The 21,301-nt window shown below is 49.7% G+C and overlaps 2 protein-coding genes and 1 long non-coding RNA gene across 5 annotated transcripts; 1 reads left to right on the top strand and 2 right to left on the bottom strand.

Annotated features, from left to right (window-relative positions):
• The first annotated feature begins 10,889 nt into the window (after positions 1–10,889).
• Positions 10,890–12,249, top strand: LOC120640902 (protein LITTLE ZIPPER 3-like). Of its 2 annotated transcripts, none has more exons than XM_039916829.1 (2): positions 10,890–11,074; positions 11,616–12,249. In XM_039916829.1, the coding sequence occupies exon 2, from the start codon at positions 11,632–11,634 to the stop codon at positions 11,929–11,931; it is 300 nt and encodes a 99-aa protein (XP_039772763.1). In that variant the 5' UTR covers positions 10,890–11,074; positions 11,616–11,631; the 3' UTR covers positions 11,932–12,249. The 2 variants fall into 2 exon arrangements, with proteins under 2 accessions (XP_039772763.1, XP_039772762.1); XM_039916828.1 differs by having other exon boundaries at positions 10,929–11,074; positions 11,619–12,249.
• LOC120640903 lies at positions 11,074–15,055 on the bottom strand. Of its 2 annotated transcripts, XR_005662049.1 has the most exons (3): positions 14,889–15,055; positions 12,570–12,662; positions 11,074–11,341 (listed from the first exon to the last, which is right to left on the bottom strand). It is a non-coding gene; the product is annotated as an uncharacterized LOC120640903 (long non-coding RNA). The 2 variants fall into 2 exon arrangements; XR_005662050.1 differs by lacking the exon at positions 11,074–11,341 and having other exon boundaries at positions 12,349–12,662.
• Positions 15,056–19,226: 4,171 nt separating this feature from the next.
• LOC120640904 (protein SELF-PRUNING-like) lies at positions 19,227–21,075 on the bottom strand. Its single transcript, XM_039916830.1, has 4 exons — positions 20,754–21,075; positions 20,560–20,621; positions 20,256–20,296; positions 19,227–20,122 (listed from the first exon to the last, which is right to left on the bottom strand). Exons 1-4 carry the CDS (start codon positions 20,952–20,954, stop codon positions 19,905–19,907), a joined length of 522 nt encoding a protein of 173 aa, XP_039772764.1. The 5' UTR covers positions 20,955–21,075; the 3' UTR covers positions 19,227–19,904.
• Between the last annotated feature and the right edge of the window lie 226 nt (positions 21,076–21,301).

A 21,301-nucleotide genomic window follows, 5' to 3' on the forward strand; every position in this document is an offset into this window, starting at 1 on the left:
CTCTGATCTGCACCGTCTTCACGAGAACATCATTCGGATCAGACGGTTGAACCCTGGGTGCCTTTGCAGGCGCCCTGGGTTGCGAGGTGGATGGTTCCTCCTCGGAGCGTGCAGCCTCTGCCGCCAGAGCATGCAGTCTCTCAACTGCAGCGACGGCAGCGGTGCGGTCACCCCGCACAGTGAGGACACCGGCAGGGGAAGGCATCTTCAGGACCAAATACCCGTAATGGGCAATGGCCATGAAGCGGTAGAGAGCCGGCCGGCCAATGATGGCGTTGAACGGGAGGTTCACCTCCGCAACATCGAACTGAACGCTCTTTGTGCGGAAGTTTTCCTCGGTCCCGAACGTGACCGGCAGTGTGATGCTCCCCAGAGGGAACACCGAATGTGGGCCCACTCCAGAGAATGGGCAAGAGGGAGTCAGCTTGGACTCCGGGATCTGCAGCTGCTTGAACACTGCATAGCTGATGACGTTGAGGCCAGCCCCACCGTCGATCAGCATGTGATAGAGCCTCACGTTGTATATGACAGGAGTGGTGACTAGAGGTAGTGCACCAGCCCCTGCCATATTCTCCGGGAAGTCGGATGGCCCGAAGGAGATGGTGGTGTTCATCCACCTTTGGTGCGGCGCCGCCTTCGGGACCCCCGGCTTCACCGAAAGGACCTCTCGGCGAATGGTCTTCACGTCCCGCCGGAAGACAAGCTCCCAGCTTCCGCTGTACATTACGTACAGCTTCTTGCGGCGGTCGTCGTTGTCGGAGTCGGAGTTGTCGTCGTGGTACACGCCCTTCAGCTCCCGAGCGGGGGATTGGTACCCCAGCTCCTTCTCCCTAGCAGCGGCCTCGCTGTCGAAAGCTTTCTCCTTGCCAGGTCGCTGGCGAGGAGGGGGTGAGCTGTCCTTGGAGGACTGCTCATGCCGCCCACTGACCCGTTTCGCGAGCTTCTGGATCTCGCGGCAGTTAGCGGCCCTGTGGCGAGCGGTGGGATGCACTGGGCATGAACCTCCACCGCCACCTTGTGGGCGAGGGCATTTGTAATGAGCATTCTGGCCCCCAGCCGCTGCCGCAGCAACTGGTGCCGCTGCTGCTACGGCTGGACCGCCAGGATGCGGCTCCCCGCGACTCCAGTTCTTGTTCTTCTTCTTCTTGCCACCGCCCTGAGCGGTAGCACCGGAGCCACCAGCTTTGGCGTCTCCGTCTTGGGGGGCTGAGTGCCCTGCGCGGCCCTCAGCGGCCCTGGCATATTTGTCTGCCAGGGAGAAAAGCGTGGTAACGCTTTCCACCTCGTGCGTCGCCAGCTTCTCGAGCATCTTCTCGTCACGTACCCCCTAACAGAAAGCAGTGATAATAGATGCATCGGAGATACGAGGAATGGTACCCCGTACCTTGGTGAAGCGCGAGATGAATGCCCGGAGCGTCTCTCCGGGTTTCTGCCTCACAGCGTGGAGGTGGGCTTCCACACCATGCTGCTGGTACGCACTGGCGAAGTTCGCAGTGAACCTTGCACAGAGCTCCTCCCAAGACTGGATCGTCCCAGGAGTGAGGTTCATGAACCAAGTCCGGGCTGGCCCCGATAAGGCTACATGAAAGTAGCTCACCATGATGGCGTTGTTACCACCAGCTGCTGTGATGGCGGTAACGTACACCTGCAGGAATTCCGACGGGTTAGTGGTACCGTCGTACTTTTCCGGTAGGTGCGGGCGGAACTTGGACGGCCATGCCACCGCGCGGAGGTGTTCCGCCAGCGCAGCAAAGCCCACCCCGGCCACCGGGGTGCCCGACTGTATCTGGGCGTTCACCGGAGGCTTGGGTGCCACCACGTCCAAGTCGGCGTTGAGGTTGCGGCCCTCAATGTTGAGACGGCGCTCTCGCACCCTCTCCACGGAGATGCGGGCATCCTCACCCGCACGCCTGCGGTTGAGCTCCACCCGCAGGTCTTCTGTTCGTGCACCCCTCACTGTGGGGGAGCGCACGGATGCCGACGCGCCGCCCTGGCGCCGATGGTAGGGTACCACCGCATTGCCAGGCGGAGGTCGTTGCCCAGTCTTTGCTGAACTGGGGGAGACCTGAGCCAGATGGAGGAGACGGTCGACGTCATCCCGCCACTGCCTCAGGGCGTCTGGCGAGGCTGCAGCAGCCGGGGGGTTGCGAAGCAACTCCCTAGCCGCCGCCAGCACTCCGCCGCTCGCAGCTTGTGAGGGGGCCCTTGACGGGCGCCCTGACTCTTGCCGGCGAGCAGCGTGTGCCACCGCCGACGGTGGCTGCCCCATGGGCACAGTTACCCCTGGAGCAGGGACGCGAGAGGCGTGTAGCGTGGAGGACGCCACACCCTCTGTCATCTCCACGTCGTCCACCCGAACCATGGAGACGAGCAAGAGATGAACTGAAAATCAGCTAAAGTCCCCTACCTGGCGCGCCAAATGTCGTGGTGTGGCAAACCACAGCCGGGTGGCGGAATGCACCTGCCTAAGCCCAGAGGGTGAGTACTCGGGGGTTAGCTAGCGCCTAGTTCGATCTCGCTCAAGAATACGACGAACACAGCCGGTTTAGAGTGGTTCGGGCCGCCGGAGCGTAATACCCTACATCCACTGTGAGTTGTATTGCTTGTGTCCGGAAGAGCTTGGAGCTGAGTCCAGTGTGTGTCCTCGTGTGAGTGTGTTTTTCCCCCTGTGTACAGCGAGCGCCTCCCTTTTATATCTCAAGGGAGGCGCATACATGGCCGTTGGGTCCCCGACAGATGGTCCCATCGATGTAGTACAAAATAACGTACTGCTCATACATTATGGCATCGCAGGCGAAGGAGATCTCTCTCCTGGATTTCCTTGCCTGCTCCTGGAATCCCCTGTTCAGCGTGTCCAGGTGCTGTATAGTCGGGACGGCGCCAGACGTAGCAAGCGGCGTCGCCTGCCACGTAGCTGAACGGGCTGCGTAGCTTGCGGCGTAGGAGGCATGATGAAAAAGAGCCGTGCCGTCGTATCCAATTAATGCGGCAGACGGCTCTGCGCGGGTGCGGCGCAGGCGGCTGCACTGTGTACCTCGGCAATACGCAATCTACAGTGAGGTCTGACAAGGTCTGCCCCGCGAACCGCGGCGGCAGAGCATGCCTCAACCCCCCGCATTGAATGTGGTGGGTGGGCGAGCCTACCAGCGGAAGACTCGCGTCTGCGCCCTCGGAACACGTGGTGGCTCCTGACCCCCTCGGTGGTATGTTGGCTCTACGCGCGTGGGAGGTCCGGATGTGCGTGAGGAGGTTCCGGACCCCTATGAGAGGTCCGGGATCTCGGTGGCTGGCTCGGATCTTCCCTTCCTCGGGGACACGTGGCGTCTCCGGACCCGTCCCAGAGCGGGGAGAGGATCCGGGGCCGTTAGCCCGGTGAGGTAAGAGCCTGTCCTGTGGGCCCCGGCTGCTCCGCCCTTTACCGTGTAGTTACGGATGACTACGCGGGTCCTGCCTTGCTGCAGTAGAAGTGGGTATCCCTGCTACAGGGTACCGACAGAAGAATTTGTTCAATCCAAGTGTTCTGAATTGCTACAAGTCTATCGAGGTAACTAACATTTCGCTCTCGTTTCAATTTCTACACCGCCATTAAAATCTCGGGATGAGATTTCTTTTAGGGGGAAGGATTGTAATACTGTGCCTTGCGGACAGTTCGCTTGGGACGGCGGACGGTCCGCGACGCGCTCTGTTTCACCTGTTTCGTGACCGAGGATCGTCGATCACCGCCACGTGCTGGCCATCGAGCCTTCCCTGGCCATCCCGTACGCCGAATTGAATGCGAGCACATCCCTTCCACCCACCCCGCGCCCACTCTCTCCCTCAGTTCACTCTCCCTCTCTCCCGACGCCATGGACGGCGCGTGAGCACCTCCCGTTCGCCAGCCGATTCCGCGAGCTCCCCTCCATGGATTTCAAATCCACCGCACCCAAAGCTCAACCACCTCCCTAGCTTCCTCCTCAACCCCTCCAACCACCGCCACAACCACCACCTCGCCGGGAATATCGGATTCCCCGGCCGTCAGCTCAAGTTTCGCCCAAACTCGACCTCACCATGGAACTCCATCGTCCGGGCACCGTTTCTTTCGTCCAAGGGCTCAAATCGACTGTAAGTGAGCCACTCATGCTCGTGCTCCCCTCGTTCCTCCTCGTTCACGTTGTTTCCACACACGTTCTCGACGAGGTCATTTTACCGCCACGGGCCGCACGTCGCCGACTAGGTTAGGCTTGATTTCTTAGCGTGCATCACCCATGCCCATGTGCGTCTCGTCCAATAATTGGTGTAGGGCTAGCCTCGCCGTCGGTCGGGCCACCGTCGGCGGAAACGGCACGCCGCGCTGCCGCGCCGGCCTCACTGGTGGCGGCACGCGGTGTCAAAAGACATGAATCACGGACGGTCCGCCTACGGGGGCCGGATAGTCCGCAGGTCAGGTTAGAAGTTGTCCAGAGACGTTGTTGTCTCTGATGGTTTCGCAGAATTGTATTGTGGACGGTCCGCTATTGGAGAGCGGACAGTCCGCCATAGAGTTCGAAATTTATCCAGAGACGATGTTGTCTCTGGTGGGTTTTGCAGGTTTGAACGGCGGACGGTCCGCTATTGGAGAGCGGACAGTCCGCCGTAGAGTCTAGAATTTTGTCCAGAGACGTTGTCGTCTCTAGTGGATTGGCAGAATGAACTGCGGACAGTCCGCCAAGGGGGCCGGACGGTCCGCCGTAGAGTTTAAATTTGTCCAGAGGCGTCGATGCCTCTGGTGGTTTTGCAGAGTTGAACCGCGGATGGTCCGCTATTTTGGAGCGGACAGTCCGCCCTATAGTTTTGAAGTTTGGCCAGAGACATAGTTGGTTCTGGTGGGTCTGCGGAATTGTATTGCGGACGGTCCGCCATTTGGGCGCGGACAGTCCGCAAGACATTTCTTTTTAAAGTATAGTGATTGTATAGTTTGAGTTGCACTCAATCATTTCATATGCATTTGTGTAGCATCCACAGTTGAGGACACCGTGTATGAGGTGATTGCAGCACCGCAGGAGTAGCCGGAGCAAGCCCAGGAGGAGAGGCATGAGAACCCGGCCCAAGGCCCGTCTGACCCTAGCTCTGAGCAACAGCCCGAAGACAAGCCCCGGTGCATAACCTTTATTTCAAATTATGCAACCTTATATATATATATATATATATATATATATATATATATATATATATAATCTTGTGCATTAAAGTCATAGGAGTTGAATGGAACTGTACATGCATAACCCTTAGGTACCATGAGTCCTATACTAGTATATGTCCGACGATACGTGCTATGCTAGATAGGGTTCGGTAGAAGTCGAGTAATTTTCAGTTACTCGCGAGATATAGGTTATTTTACGTTTTCATGTATGAGTTACTAATCTTGGAAGGAAAGAAAGATAGAATTTGAGACCGGGCGAAGAAAAGTGTAGCTCCTTCTGTGTCGGTTAAGGACTGTACCGTTGTCGGCCCTGCTGATCATGTTTGAATTTGTACTAACCGCATGCCGGGAGTAGGAGGTAGTCGAAACCGGTAAGCCTAGTACTGCTTTGCTTCGAAAATAAAGGACTTCAACTCACCTCCTGAGGTGGTCGAGTAGTCGCGGAGAAACAGGATGCATGTTTTATTTTTGGTGGTCTCTCGTTGAGCTCGGCTAACTATATGATGGTGGGGCGGTCCTGTAGTTCGAGGCAGAGAGGGGAATGGTTGGTGCGTGTGGTCCGACGGGGCCTACGCGTGCCGTGTTGGTTAGGTTCACCTTGTAAGGTTAAATCGAATCGATTCTCCGTCAGTCGCTCTCGGACATGGGCACCTTGATCACTGCGTCACATCGTAGTAATATGAGATGGAACATGGAATGTATTATATATGTTGATTCTATTTTAAATTGTGATTAATGTTCTATCATGTTTGTTCTAGATGGTCTATGCAAATATTAGATCATGGTTAATCTATATAGAACCTAGAGCGAAAATATTAAAAATAAGGATCCACTTTTAGACGCTTTTCTGCAAAATAAACCACCAGCCAAAAACTTTGCATGTCTAGATATGTGGGCTAAGTTATACCCACTGGTCGGGTAAGTCTTGCTGAGTATTAGTTGCTCAGTGTTTTTGTTGAAATATTATTTCAGGACACACAGACGTAGAGTTCTGTCACTGCTGCGTTAAGTTCATCCGCCAGGACGCAGAGGGATGGGAGGTTGTGGAGCCGGACACTTAGTTAGGGGACTCCTCGGGGTACACTTGTGGGCTGGGGGTACATCCCATTTGTTTTGATCGGCCGCCCGATCGGTCCGTGGACCGGTGTGGCCGGTTGTGCATGGCAGTGCTGGAAGTAGTGGCATACTTGTAGGCCTTTTCTTCTATTGAAGCCTTGGTTCCAGCAATATAATGTGTATAAAAATTATGTATGTTTTCGAACTTGGTTTGTAAAACTTATGGTATGGTCATATGTTTATTGCTGTATTTTCAAATGCATGTCGTGCTTGTACCATCTGCACTCACCTTCGCGTGAGACTATCGGCGTTGTTTCGATCGGGACGTGCACTGAGAAAGGATCGCTAAATTAAGTCATTAAGCTAATGCGTCCGATGTGTTCAAATGACGACCATTATGATTAATTTAAAATTTTAATTTGACGGTTCCGTTCTCTTGCATTGCATGGCATCCCCACGTGATGGGCGCTCGACGGAATTAGGGCCGGCTGCGTCGCACAGGCGAGAACTTATCCCCCCGGCCTCGCTCTCGAGTAGTGTGCGCCACGATAATTCCCCCTGCCTGCCTGAGCCTGACGCGCCCAACGTAGCCACCGGTTGCGATCGGCCATGACCGCCCTGAGCTAGCTCCATCCGGTACGGCTCGCTCTCGCTCTCGCTCTCGCGCTCGGCCAGCGCCCGGCCGGGAAAAAGTTTTCCGCGGGGCGAATCGATGCGCCGCATTGACCCTGCACTACGCGCGGCCCTTTTCGCCGAACCCCATTGATTGTGCCCATGCAGCATCCAACTTTCTGTCCCTCGGCTTCCGACTGTGCCCGCCCGCCCGTGCGCTCCCTCCCCTCCCCCTTCATTGCGATGCTCCTGCTGCGCGCCTGCGCCCACCCGGTCTGCCTGCCCTCTTCCATCATGCGTTTCTAGAAACCGTGCAGCTCATTATTCGCCCCTGCAGGTCTGATCCGCCAGACCCAGGCAGCAGCAGCTTCTTCCCCTTGGCACAGCCTTCCATTACGCGAACGATGGGCCTGCTTGCCAAAATAAATCAGGGAAGACTCACCCCAAGTACACGGTAGTAGGAGAGTGAAGATCATGGTTGGAAATAGCCCGCTATAGCCTCGCTATAGCCCGCTAATAGCTTTTTAGGAGATCTACCGCTACGCTATACAACATTTGTCCGCTATATCCGCTAAAGGAGGTTTTTTGAGATTTAGCCATGCTAAATGTCCGCTAAATAGGTTTTTGTGAGACTTAGCAGCGCTAAATGTCAATTGGGTACTGTTGGTTAGTTAAGAGACGTGTTAGACTCAAATTTTAGGTGTTAGACCAACGATACTTATAATTTGTATGAGATTATTTATTATTTTATCATTCAGCTAAATAATTTAGCTTTCGCTATAGCCCGCTATAGCTTCGCTATAGCTATTCTATAGCTTTTAGAGAAGGTTACCGCTAAACTTCATAGCCCGATATTTCCAACCTTGGTGAAGATGCAAGTCCTAATTGCTGACACTATCACGAGCCTGTGCACGAGCATCCTGCTTAGTACTCCGTAGTTGGTTTGGGTTTTTGCAGTGTCATCAGCAAACAGCATCTACCGGTTCGCATTGCACTGCATATGCTGCTGCCATTGCTGCCATGCACCCCAAACAGCATCTACAGGTTCCTTTCCTGTGAAATTTGGTTTTCCAGTCACAGTTTTAATTTGCTCTAACAAAAAAAAAGGGTCTCTGCTTAGGCCTTGCTAGCCCGGCCCCTAGGGAAAGAGACACCCACCCAACCTTAGCCGGGTCGAGTAAGCGCGTGTGCTCTTTTTCTCTCATCATGCGATAGGATAGGGCCCTGTTTATTACATGTAAACGCAAAATTTTCTTGCGAGAGAATCTTGCCAATTTAAAATACTAAATGAAGTCTATTTACATTTTTTTTGCACAGATGGGTTGTAAGTCGCGAGACGAATCTAATGATGCTAATTAATCCATGATTAATCAATAATTACCGGATGGTACTGTAGCATCACTGTTGCAAATCATGAATTAAGTAGGTTCATTAGATTCGTCTCGTGATTTACAGTTCATCCATGCAAAAAGTTTTATAAATAGACTTTATTTAGTACTTCAAATTAGTAAGATTTCTTTACAAAATTTTGTGTTTTTGCGTTTACGCGTGGGGACTGTTTAGATCGAGTGCGCTACAGTGCTAGTAGCATGTGTGTTGGGTGGAGTAGCAGCTAGTAGGCAGCTCCGATGGATGGACGCCTAGATGGGCGGCGGCATCGAATCGATGAGGCTTTCGAGTGGCGCAATAAGTTGATGGGCCGAAACGGATGCCGATCCAAGACGAAGAGCGCACACGCACGGCCGAGAAGGGGAAACCCAACACCCAAATGATGGCTTCGCTTTGAATTGGCTATCATGGCCGAGCACTCGCGCTGCCCCCTCCCCTCCCCTCGCATCTTGAATTGCCTGTCTCTATGGCCAGCAGTACCGGAAGATGCAGTGCAACTTCATGGAAGGTTATGGCAGCAGGGGCAAGGATTGGATTGAGACTACTCTCTGTCACAGGGATCATAACTTTTTTTTATGAAGAGTCAGGGGAGCCATTATTGCTCCTCTGTCTTTTTTTGAAGTAAAATTGCTCCTCTGTCTTGGGGTTAATTGTTTGATTGCCATAATTCTCCTAGAAACCATGGACAAGATTTGCTTAAGATTCCTTTTCCACATGGATGCCATATTTGTTGCTAAGAAGTTTTCGGCTGTACTTTGCTCATTAGTCATGGCAAAGTTAATATGACTAACTTAACTCTGATCACTCTCATATATACTCCCTCCGTCATGAAATGTAAGGCATTCTAGGATTTTTAGGACAGATTATAAGTGTGTAGAAAAGAGTCTCCTACCTCTAATTATTAAGCATTGGAAATGCACTAATTATATTAGCATGCCTTTTCCCATGCACCTTCCCTACATGTACCTCCCCCTACATGGTTGCATACACATCTTTCTATCGGGAAAGATCCGAAAACAATGCACACTTAAGATGGTTGAGTCCACTCTCAACTCAGAATGACTTATATTTGAGGACAAATATTTAAATCCCAGAATCACTTATATTATATATATTTTTTGAAGCGGAAACATTCCAGCTTTTATAGAAAGCATTTAAAAGGTATCGAATACAAGCACGCAAGCGAACTGGGGTTACCAGTTTGGCCATAACCAGCGCCAAGAGGACACAGCCTCCTCAAGCACTTATATTATATTTGAGGACGGATGGAGTATATATGCAGCCTAGGGGGCCCAAACTGTCAAACATCATTAGTTCATCACCCCTCCCTCCTTTTCCCAATCTTCTTTACATATCCCTGCACCACTTCGCCCGCCACACGGATTTCCTTCGAGGACTCTGTTTCATGCAACAATCACGATTCAGCAAGAGCCTCGCAAAAAGCAGGATGGTGAACCGGGCCAAAAAGAAAAAGGGTAAAGAAGTAAGAACCAAAAAGATAGCACGAGATGAGAATCGGGCCGGGTTTCTTCTTCAATCGTGCGATCATGATCACCGGATGGTGGTGTTGTTAAAGGAGCCAAGCGGGGGTGGCGCAGTAAATAAAAGCAATGGTAATCCACCTGGTATACTGTAAAAAAAAAAGAAGAGGAGAGGAAGAAGAAGAGAGGAGAGGGGTAAATATAAAGGGTGAAAAAGGAGAAGAAGCGGTGTGGCGCGTGATGACGAGCGAGGACCCGGGGGCGAGCATCATTACGAATCTTGGGCCGGCCGAGGCCCATCATGATCATCATTTGAAGCGAAACACCCCCCCCCCCCCCCACCTCCCTCGTCGTCCCCCTCTTGACCTCTTTCTCACTAACCATTCTGCTTGGCCACCGGTTTCAACCCACTAAAAGCTACTACTACTCCTGCATTGACTATTAACACGGAGGTTACTGCGCTTCCCCCGCTGTAAAAGTACAAGAGTGTGTGTGCAATGGAAGCAGGTGCACGTTGGGGCTCTTGAGATCTTGCTGACTTGACGCCGGTGGGCGCACGCATGATCACCTGTTTGACAAAACCAGGGCTGGCTTGGCTTAAGCTATGATGGTCCAGGCAACCGTACCCTGTTACGCGAAATGTGGCATGCCGGCGGTTGAGCTGCAACGAGCCCTTTTCCAGCACCTGCAGCTGCAGCCGTATAGCCACTGATTAAGAATATATATAAATTCACACGGATCGGTACGATTCCTTCACACGCTTTCATCAACTAAAAAAAAAGAGAGAAGTCCTTTGTGCCAAAACGAACTCAAAAAAATATTTAAGCTACCGACATTACTCCGACCATCATTTCTCTTTGCGTTCGGGTTTCTCCCCGGCCGGCGGCGGCGAGCCGGCGAGGCGCGGCCGGCCGTGCAGCCGGCGTGCGGTGGCGCGGCCGTCACGTGAGGCGCCCCGGCCTCATGATTAGCCACCATTTACGCCGCCCTGCCGCCGGCCCGTTCCGTCCGTCCCCGCACCCACCTCCTTTACGACCACGCATCATACCATCCCCTCTGTCCCCTCCGCTTCCAGTTCAAAGGGCTCATGAGTGGCAGGCCCCCTCCTCCGCGTCAGCGAGCGAGGCCGGCGAGGTCGCGGCCGCGCCTATAAATAAAGCCCCACCACCCGCCCGGATGACCCAGCACGATCTCCTCATCTCGCAGCAAAAAAGCGCGGTGGGCTTCGCCGTCGATCGTCCAGCCGCCGCCACCGCCTCTGCTGCCCCCACCCCGACCAGCAATCTCCACAGCCCCCGCTCCGCTACTCGAGCGAACGAGCGAGCTGCTTTAGCCTTTAGGCCTCCACCTCCCACCCCGGCAGGCGGCTTCCAACGAGGTGATGCTCTCCGTCTCCTCACTTTTCCCCTCGGTGATGTGCTTTGCTCCTCGCATTTTGCATGCATGCACAATCATGGACCTTTCTCTTCTTGGTCTGGAACACTTCTTGGTGCTTCTGCTGCTTCCACCCCTTTTTGTTCGTTTCTGCTTTGTGCAATCTGCTGCCCCCAATGCCTTTTGATTTGTTTATATATGTGTCTTGGCAGCCTTGCAAGTTGCGTGTTCTAGTAGGAGCTGTACTGGCATGTGATTAACAATGATGTAACTGTAATGATGCGCTTAGAAGTTAGTAGAATCAGGAAGACTTTGTGTCCTGATTTTTTTTAGAAAAAAATATGTATAGAAGCTTCAGAAGAGATTTGCTTCAGTGTTTGCTGCTGCTCTTCACCTAGCACTCTGCTTCGTGTTGCGGGCTTAGCTTCGGTCTCATGTCTGAAACTCTGGAGCATGCCCCCCCCCCCCCCCCCCCCCCCCCCCAGGGATCCTAGCATGCAACCACACCTGCTGCTAACTTGGTCTCCCTGTTGGCTGCTGTGCAGCAGAGGCCAGGCGAGGATGGACAGGCTCAACGCGAAGCTGTACCTGCAGAACTGCTACATCATGAAGGAAAACGAGCGGCTGCGCAAGAAGGCGCTGCTGCTCAACCAGGAGAACCAGGCCCTGCTCACCGAGCTCAAGCAGCGGCTCGCCAAGACGGCGGCGGCCAACACCAACAGCGCCAAGGCCAAAGGGAACGCGGCCGCGGCGGCCAGCAACCGAGCGGCCATCCCTGACCTTAACACTGCCGCTCCGGGGGCGCACGGCGGCCACGAGCAGAAGGCGGCGCCCAAGCCCAAGAAGGCGGTCGCCAACTGAACTGATGCGCGGCTGGTTACTGTCCTAGTGTCATGAGCTAGAGTTTGTGGTTTCTATTTATGGTTTACTTCCTGGATGTTAGGGCTGTGTGTTTAGTTTCAGCTGATGGAATGGAGATCGCATGCCTACTGATGTGTAGCAGAGTCCTCATGGATAGGATGGGTAGCTAGATCAGCTAGGGGTATATAGACATAGTTGGGTCAGTGTGTGCTGCATGGCAGTGGCCTGGTGTTTCAGCAGCTCTCTTGCTTTCCTGGGGTCTTTGCACAACTTGAGCCAGAGCATGACAAATGTTATCTGCTGCTTGTTTGATGATAATGTGCCAATCTAATGCATGGTGTTACCATATTTTTTTTCATGAAAAGCTTAGTACAGTAGGTTGGCTAAGGGCAGTGCGAAAATACAAATAGCATAATATAATGACAAAGTTCGCCTAAAAAAAATATAATGACAAAGCAATGAAATGTGCTCATCCGGCTTGAGAATTCAGAAGGCTAACTTACATTTGAGATATCATCTCTTAAACTGGAGAAATTATATGGTTCTCATGCTGTTTTAGTACTACAATGTACAAGTTACATTCAAGCTCCATGAGAGTATACGAGAAGTGCAGTAATTTAAAGAGACAGAAAACTAACCTCCAACATAAGCAGACCAGTTCACTGGCTTATCCAACATGAGTCAAAAACAAGTTCCAAGCCAACAGTGACCACTCACCAGCATCGCTCTCTCTGAAGCAAAAGGAAAGATCAGTTTGTCAGCACATTACAATCGGTGAATTTGTAATGGTAGAGGATTGTGCCTTTTACCATTCGATTGGCTACCTAGGTACCAACAAGATCAATCAGAACCAGAACCGAGAAAAAAGATATTATGGCATCGTGTCATTACTCATCAGTAGCTCTTCTTTCGTGTGCTGCACATGCAAGGAGCATCATGCTTATCATGGTCGTGCATTGTCCCACATATCCAAGAATATAGGAGCTATTTGACAGATCCACCCTTCCTCGATCACATCACCCCGATCAACTGTTACCTTTCACAGTTGCAACCAAACATACGCCTGACAAACCGAACCATCCATCCAGCATTCACTGTGATACTAGCAGAAGACATAAAACATAGAACCATACATGCATGATCTGCTTGTCAGCTTTTGGTTTATTTCGGCTTATATATTCTCTTTCATAGAACACTATTGAATCAGCCGAAATCAGACCAGCTGAACAGAGGGAATCAAATAAGTGTGATTAAGGAGGGATTTATATGACATAATGACACTCATGCAAGATGTCAGTCTCAGCAAGTGGTTTGGACTTTCAACCCTTCTCATATGACTCAAGAATTCTCAACGAGACAAGATAACATATTACTTGACTCAGATGTCAAGATGCATGTTGATGCCATTTTCAGCAAGTGGTTTGGACTTTCAACCCTTCTCATAGGACTCAAGAATTCTCAACGTTCAACGAGACAAGATAACATATTACTTGACTCATATTTGGGCCCCATTGCTATCATGAGGAATTATTTGAGACTGCGTTTCCCACGAAATACCACATGACAACATTTAAGAGTTCAGTTATAGACCATCGGGACAGCCTAAAGAAACAGAAAAAAATAGAAAAAAATAAGTATACAGGCTGGCAGCTAATCTCTTTCTTTTTTTCAATTAGAAAATGGTTGTATTTGTCAACACTACAACAGATGCACAGTATGAACAAGGACAATTGGAAATGAGTACAGTTCTGCAAGATGATTGACACACAGCAATGCACTCCATTACCTAACTTGTTGAACACTGTAGATAATAAAACTAACTCTCCTGCAGTTATCTCACAGTGAAAAAATAAGACAAGTTGGAAACAACAGAGAGTAACATATTGCAACTAAAACAACAGACAGTAACATATTGCAGATGATTGTTCTGTCTATAATGACGACCATTCCATTTTTCTAGCAGATTATATCTGAACCTTGCTCCTGTTGGCATTTTAATATTGAGCACAATCAATCCCTTGACTGAATCGTAAAGTAGGTATCAGTGTGTAATTTTTATATATGTACTAATCACGTAATCCATCATCCATGGTGAGATGTAGACCAAACATGGGAACCACGCATAACGTATTCACATCCATGTAGACAAGTTTGTGTTAAACTGTCAGTTACTGTATGCTACCACTTGGGTCCTGATCAATGAGATCCACGGCAGAGTACGAGGCAGAATTACAGTCACTCTACAAAGATACAGCCATTCCGTCAAACCATATGCTACAGATAGTTGGTTTTCACTGTTGAAATATCAAAACGTGAAGCCACTTTAGCCTGAGAAAATGCGAGTCTATTACAAGCACATCTCGGTGAAAGAACACACTATATCAGACTGTGTATTTTGACACAATAAGAAGTCTCCACAATGTGAGCTAGCACAGACCAACATAGCGATCTTGTTAGTCCTAAATCGGCACCTAACAAAAGATCCCCCAGTGCAGCAGGCCCAAGCGCCATCCATGTGCCCACTGGCCAGAACTCCAACTCGCCACAGGGCCGGCCGCGGGACCAGGCGACAGCCCCTGCTGGGTGGCGCGCCGTGCGCAAGCAGCCGGGCAGACGCAGAAATCCGCATCGGCTGAGAAACCAACTGATTGCCTGTTTGAACGAATCAATCCCGGCCACCGCTCGCCCCCACACCGCAAACACAATCATCACCACCGTCCCCGGCCGCGGGCGCGCGGCGGGGCGGGGCGGGGCGCGCACAACTTGAGCAGCGGAACAAAATTGGCGGGAGGAGGGAGCGTCAATTTATTTTCCTTTTCTGGGGGATCGCTTGCTCCTCCACGGACGGAGTCGTCCGGCACGACGGGCGCATCCGAGAAGCGATTCCACTTGGTATCTCCGACAGGATCGCGTCTGGTAAGTGGTAATCGGAGGCGCGGGGGGCTGGAGGAGCGTACCGGGTATGCGGATCGGAGGTCGGGCTCGTCGCAGGGGATCGGCCGGGCGGCGGCGAACGGCGAGGAGCGATCGGCGATCTCGATCGTCGTCGCCGAGGAGTCCGAGCGCCTCCGCCGGCCCGCCCCTGAGCTCTTGGCCGACTCCGATGGGTTTCGTTCTCTTGCCCTCTCGCGTCCAGATGGGCCGTCTAATCGCAAGGCTTCGAAGAATGGGCCGCTAAAACATTGCTGTTCTACAGTTCTAGTAAGGCTGGGCTAAATCCGTTGCAATTTTTTGGTGTAATGTAAGATGTGCAGGCATCCTGAAACTACGCTACGGATCACATAATCTTTAGCTGTAGCTCGCTTTCTTTTGGTGCTTTAGTAGAGAGGTGTTTCGTTGGGCAATCGCCCTTGTTAGTGTGGCAAGCTTTTAAAAGGGCGTTATTTCTTCTTTGGCTCATAAGAAATGACTTTGTTTTCAATAATGTCGTTGTTTCCTCACCCGAAAACTGTATCCTTCGCGTTATTTCATTTATGAGGAGATGGGAGGTGTTGAGCAAAGGGGGAGAGAGGAATCCAGGTGTTTGAGGCGGTGCAGCGGGTGAAATCGCGTTAGTCGTCATGGCGAACTGACAGTGGCAATTGATCGTGCCAGGAAAAAGGAGGGAGGGGGGAGAACCAAGCGCTTTCTGTCTCTGCTATCTGTTCCGCTATCAAGCTTGTAAGGGATGCTGAGTTTGAACTCGGGTTGTGCATGAGAGTTGCTCTGCCTAGCTAGGCTTTGAGTTTGTGCAAGTTTTCTGAAACTTGTCCGCATGTAAAAATCTGGTTTCCCCAGTACGTTCTTATGCTTTCAGTAAAGCAGGGTCGAAAGGTCTATGGCCTAATAAAAAAAACTATTTGTTGAACTCAAAGCGGCGCTAGCGGCTAGCGTCTCTTGTCCAAAGTGCGATTTTTTGTCGGACTGCTTCAGAAGCTCCAACTTTTTGAAACACATTGTTTCTCCAACTTGAGTTATCCTGAGAGCTCGAGGCCTCGATCTTTAGGTTCGCCCAGACTATTGCAAAAAACAAAAAGGAATACAAAATTTGCTAAAATGGTCACAATAGTATGCCATCTGTCTAGAATATATGCTGTTTTAGTTTTGTCATAACTCAATTTCCTTTCAACTTTGATAAATTTATAGGTAAGCACACACCAACATAATGAAGTAAAGTAAAACAAGGGCCTTTTGGATGAAAATGTTAGTGAAGATCAAGGGCTTAAAATTCAGGTTTAATTTGGGTGTAGAAACCAACCAAAGTACGTACTTATTAGGGTTTATTTGGATCACCAACTAATTGGTAGGTAGTTATTTTTTGCGTTATCATCATAGAAAAACATGGCTCATGTAGGTAGTACATATCTTGTCGTACCCTTTTCAGAAAATTGAGAGATAATTTAATAGTTTCGAACTGAACTTCCACTAGCTGAGTGGTCACAGTCATCAGTTCTGCTGAATGCTGATGAGTGAGGAGACCTGCCCTGGCCCCCTGCGCGGGACGTATACGGGGACGGCTCGCCTGAAGCTGGAACTCATCGGTGGCCCCAGTTTCTTTGCCAAATGTTTGATCCTGAGCGTGGCGCCTGGGCCAAAGAGCTGAAAGAAGACGACGCCCTACTACATTTGACAAAAGCGGAGGCAAACAACATGGTTGCCAGGTGGGCCTGTCGTCGATATATATATATGATCACCGTACGATCGAGACCTATCGACGATACAGATCTGCGGGCAATGATTCTTTTGCACTGTTTCCTACTGCCAGGTGCAATGGACTGGGATCCCCTGCACAATCATCTACCGCCTCGTCACACAGCATGCCTTAGAAATACTCATTGCATGCACTGCACACCTCGTCTCTCAGCTCGCAGCGGCCAATCATCTACCGCCTGATCGAGCCCACAGTTGGATCTGCTGGGCGTCTGGCTGTGCTAGTAGATGCATAGATGCAAAGGCAACGCCATGGATAATTGCTGCGAGCTCCAGTGTGCTGGTACTACTGGTAGTGCTCCTCGCAAGTAACCATGTCCAAAGGGAGATGACAAGGAACGAACAGGGGAAAGGGATGCGAGGGAGTGGGGTTAAAACCGCCGAGGTCATGGCGTGGCGGCCGGGGTCCAAGTTCCAACACGTCGTCGGTGAGGCTAGCTAAGGCCGGGCCGCGGGTTTCAAAGCCAGGGAATATGATACTGTGTGTGTATGTGATGGGGGGCTGCGCCTTATCTCCCACATCTTTGTTCCGTGTCAAGTCTGTCTGTTGTCTTGCATGAATGTTTGTTAAAGACTGGCCAGAACGGATGCTGCTGCATGCCATGTTCCAAGTTTGACGGACTTTCAAAAGAAAAAAAAAGTTCCAATTTTGACATTTCTATCATGTACGATTTCAGAGAGGAGTACGTACTAGTGCGAGGTTAAGTTGGCCGCCCTAGCATGCATGCATATGAGGCTTTGAGAGGGAGGAGAGATGGACCTTTATTTGCTTTTGAAGGGTAATAAGGCATGCATGCATGCTATTTAAGCACACAAGAAAGACCTTACTAGCAACAATTCCTCTCCAAAAAATATATATAGGACCATGCCGCCATAATATAAACACGGTCGGGGGTATGTCATATAAACTCGCGAACTCGTAGTACACAGCCATTTTCTCAAATGTCTACAAAAATTAGACAATAACAATAACATGGGTTTTGTTATGTATTCGTATTATTACCCACTATCATTTTTTTGGAGAATTATTACCCACTATCATTGGGACGCGAACTTAGAACTGCAAGGGCACTACCTACAAAACTAAGATGAAACTTACCAAGAAATTATCAGAAATTTTGTTAAAAAAAACCCCAGAAAAAACACTAGGTATGAATTACGTGAATACCGTCAAAATAAAGAAGAAATATTGCATTATGATCTGACTGTACTCTCAGTCAAGTGTATGTCTTCCTGCAGGTGTGACGGACCATTAATTCCTGTGATGGTATGTACCTGACAACTCGAATTCAAGTATCCGACTCAGTAATGGTACTCGTATTTTTGTATGGCTATTTTTTTGTCACATGCCTGCCGGTAGCAAGGTTCCTATGGGGACTCCTTCAATTTAATCTTAACGATTGTTGATCCAGTCCCTTGGAGGCATTTATATGATAGCAAGATGCTTGTCGTAGTGACTCATTCTTAAGATATACTCCCTCCATCCTAAAACATAAGGTATTTTATTAGTTTGTCTTAAGTCAAACCATTCTAATTTTGACCAAGTTTATAGAAAAATAATAATATTTTGAATTCAAATAAGAACAATTAGATCCATTATGAAATATATTTTCATAATTTACTTGTTTGATTTGTTAAATATAAATATCCTTCGCTATAAATTTGATCAAATTTAGATTACTTTGTACTTAGGATAAATCAAATGTCTTATAATTCAGGACGAAGGGAGAACTGGCTAGATTTCTCTTGAGGCCAGCGTTCATAGGGATGGGTGTGCATGTGTATATGACTATCTATGTTTGTATTGTGTTTGAGAAAAAGCAAGACAAATAGGCCAAATCAAACTTCCGCTCTCTGTGCATCCCGATTTTGTGTAGATTGCATTTTTTTTAGGACTGTGTGGACTATACATCCACATTGTTCATTTTTGTGTTTTTTCTCTATAGAGAACTCTTATGTACATTTGGACGTTATATTCGCAACTTAACAATAACGCATCTCCAATCGTGTGGCATAAACAACCCAAAACGTGCAATTTATATTAGTAATTCAATTTTGAAGACTGTACAAGTTTTAATCAGTTCTTCTGTTGGTTGTGTCATAAGCTTTTTTCGCGAACTTGCATAGGCAAACATTTCGAGAACTTGTATGTTGTAAACAAGATAAGTCTGGCTGCTTAAGGCGGATAATGTCTATCTTGATTATTGTTTATATGACTATTGCCCACAACCTTTTGTTGGTTCAGACTTGTTCATATATAGTATCTCTAATTAGCTATAGCTAGCTTACATACACCGCGCGCATAATCAGGGGAGTATATGTGCAGGCACATATGCTGACGATCTAATATTACCAAATCAACCAAAAAGGGACACCCGACATCCGGATGATGGGCAAAAGGGAGGTCAAGAATTGATGCCACTTCTCACCAGCAGCCATGTTAATATTATCTTATACAAACACATATATATAGCTAGCAGATACGCCCATACATAATAAACACACACACACACACACACACACACACACACACACACACACACACACACACACACACACACACACACACACACACACACACACACCCCGGCCCGTGAGATCATCAATCGTTCAAAAGCACACAAATATATATGCTGTCTTGTCACAGCAAAGACGATAGCAATCGCCACTTACAGGTTAAAGCAAGCTAGCAAGAGAAGGATCAGGAGCAAGTACAAAAGCACTGTCTGTTGCAAGTTGAGCTGCAGCTACAGCTAGCTAGCATCCCACACACAAGCATAACAGGTAGCCGGTGGAGAGCATCAGAGCAGAGGCTAGCAGCTAGACCCATGGCCACGGCCCTTTCCTCGCTTAACACTCGACACGTCTTCGGAGGCCTTCAGCTCTCAAACAACAGCTCGGATGCCCGGCCCATCCCTTGACCTCGATCTCCTGTAGGAGCTGATGAGCTGAACTGATCACACCAGTACTGCCACAAGTACGTACTACAGTACTACACATCACACAACGCACACTGATCGATCCGCGCTACTGAACTTAACTACTGAAGAGCTGATGAACAGTCTCTGCAAGGAGCGAGCTCAGTGCGAGGCGAGCTATGTTATTTGATGACCAGAGATAGGCTAATAAGTAGTACTCAGTAGGAGTAGTAGCTAGGTTGACGATAGATTTGATCGATAGTAAGCCTTGCATGCGCGCCACCAGGCATGCAAGAAGATGTTATCTCAGTACGTAGGGTTTTGTTGCCTGGCGTGGTGCGCGCGGTTGCCGCGGCGGCCGGCCGATCAGCGGCGGCGCGCGGCGGTCTCCCGCTGCGCGTTGAAGTAGACGGCGGCGACGGGGAGGCCGAGGTCGTTGTCGGCGGCGAAGCGGCGGGTGCTGAAGTAGTCCCTGGAGGAGGGCGCGCGCACCCCCTGGCGGCTCTTCTGCTTGAACAGCACGAAGACGAACCTGTGGATGCCGATGTAGGGCTTGGGGCTCTCGTACACCACCAACTCCCTTCCTGCAATGCATACATGCATGTAATCGCGTACTCTTCAATAAGACCTTATACCTCTCCTAAAGTTTATTGTTATTGCAGAGTTCTTAATAAAATCCGTCGTGTAAGAAAATTAGGTCCATGCTGAAGGGCTTACCAAAAGAAGCATCAGTTGTTCCAGGAATATCAGTGACGATCCTGTGAGAGTGTCCACCAAAGATTACACTTGTCAGCTATATTTTATGCGCAACCACACTTATATTTGTGCCCCCTGAGTTCCTTCTTTTAGTAGAATTATTTGTGCATCGATCGGCAAAGTACTAGTCGTACTACATGCTCGATATATATACTTAGTGATCAACTAGCTAGCCATGCTTATGCATGCTTGAATCACCATTATTTATACTTTGTTCTTTCTTAATTACTCTCAGTTAAACAAAAAACAAAGTGTGTACGCTTACCAGTGGAGATGCTCCCTCAGGTATGGATCACTAGGCCCTGGCACATCCGGGTCAGTCATGACCTGAAGAACACAGACAGAACCACCACCACTTTTAATCTGAAAATAAATCTACAGTACTTCGCACACCCACCTCATAAGGCTGACACCAACTGAATCGCATCTTAAGAATGAATAGATCAGCAGGGCACAAACCAGTGTGAAGAAGGACCTCATGTCGTCGCCGACCTCAACACGAGGCTTGGACACGACCTCTGAGGGGAAGAACTCATGCCCGTTGAACACCTTCTTGTTGGAGCTGTAGGTCACCGTCATCTTCACCGTGGGGTTGAAGTTGTCGATGACCTCGCCGATCACCTTGCCCATGACGAGAGGCTCCAGCACCCTAGACGACATGGCTAAGCTTAACTAGGAGTCCTGAAGAGGGCGACTGTGATGGCGAGAGATGTCTGGAGCGAGGTAGCTAGAAGCCTAGAACTAGAAGTAAATCACGAGGTAGACAGTAGTCTTAAGGGTTGTGGCTGACGAAGGGGAGATGCGTGCAGCCCTCTATTTATAGCCGTCTGGAGCTAGCAAGCTTGCTGGGCTGCTAGGGAAAGAAAAATGGAGTGTGTGTGAATAATTAATAGCATTTTTGTCCTGTCGCCGGTTTCGCCTGAATCATTGAATTATTATTGTAAACTCAGTCACAAAACAAAAAGGCTCGGAATCTGATTAATTCCTAAAAGTTCGACAAGGACATA

This window comes from Panicum virgatum, chromosome 7K (assembly GCF_016808335.1).
Source record: "Panicum virgatum strain AP13 chromosome 7K, P.virgatum_v5, whole genome shotgun sequence".
Lineage (NCBI taxonomy): Eukaryota > Viridiplantae > Streptophyta > Magnoliopsida > Poales > Poaceae > Panicum > Panicum virgatum.

Coding starts and splice junctions, on each gene's coding strand:
- LOC120640904 (XM_039916830.1), bottom strand. CDS start 20,954: ATGTCGTCTAGGGTGCTGGAGCCTCTCGTCATGGGCAAGGTGATCGGC. Junction 20,297..20,559: donor CTGAGGGAGCATCTCCACTG/GTAAGCGTACAC, acceptor ACACTCTCACAG/GATCGTCACTGATATTCCTG. Junction 20,123..20,255: donor AACAACTGATGCTTCTTTTG/GTAAGCCCTTCA, acceptor TATGCATTGCAG/GAAGGGAGTTGGTGGTGTAC.
- LOC120640902 (XM_039916829.1), top strand. CDS start 11,632: ATGGACAGGCTCAACGCGAAGCTGTACCTGCAGAACTGCTACATCATG.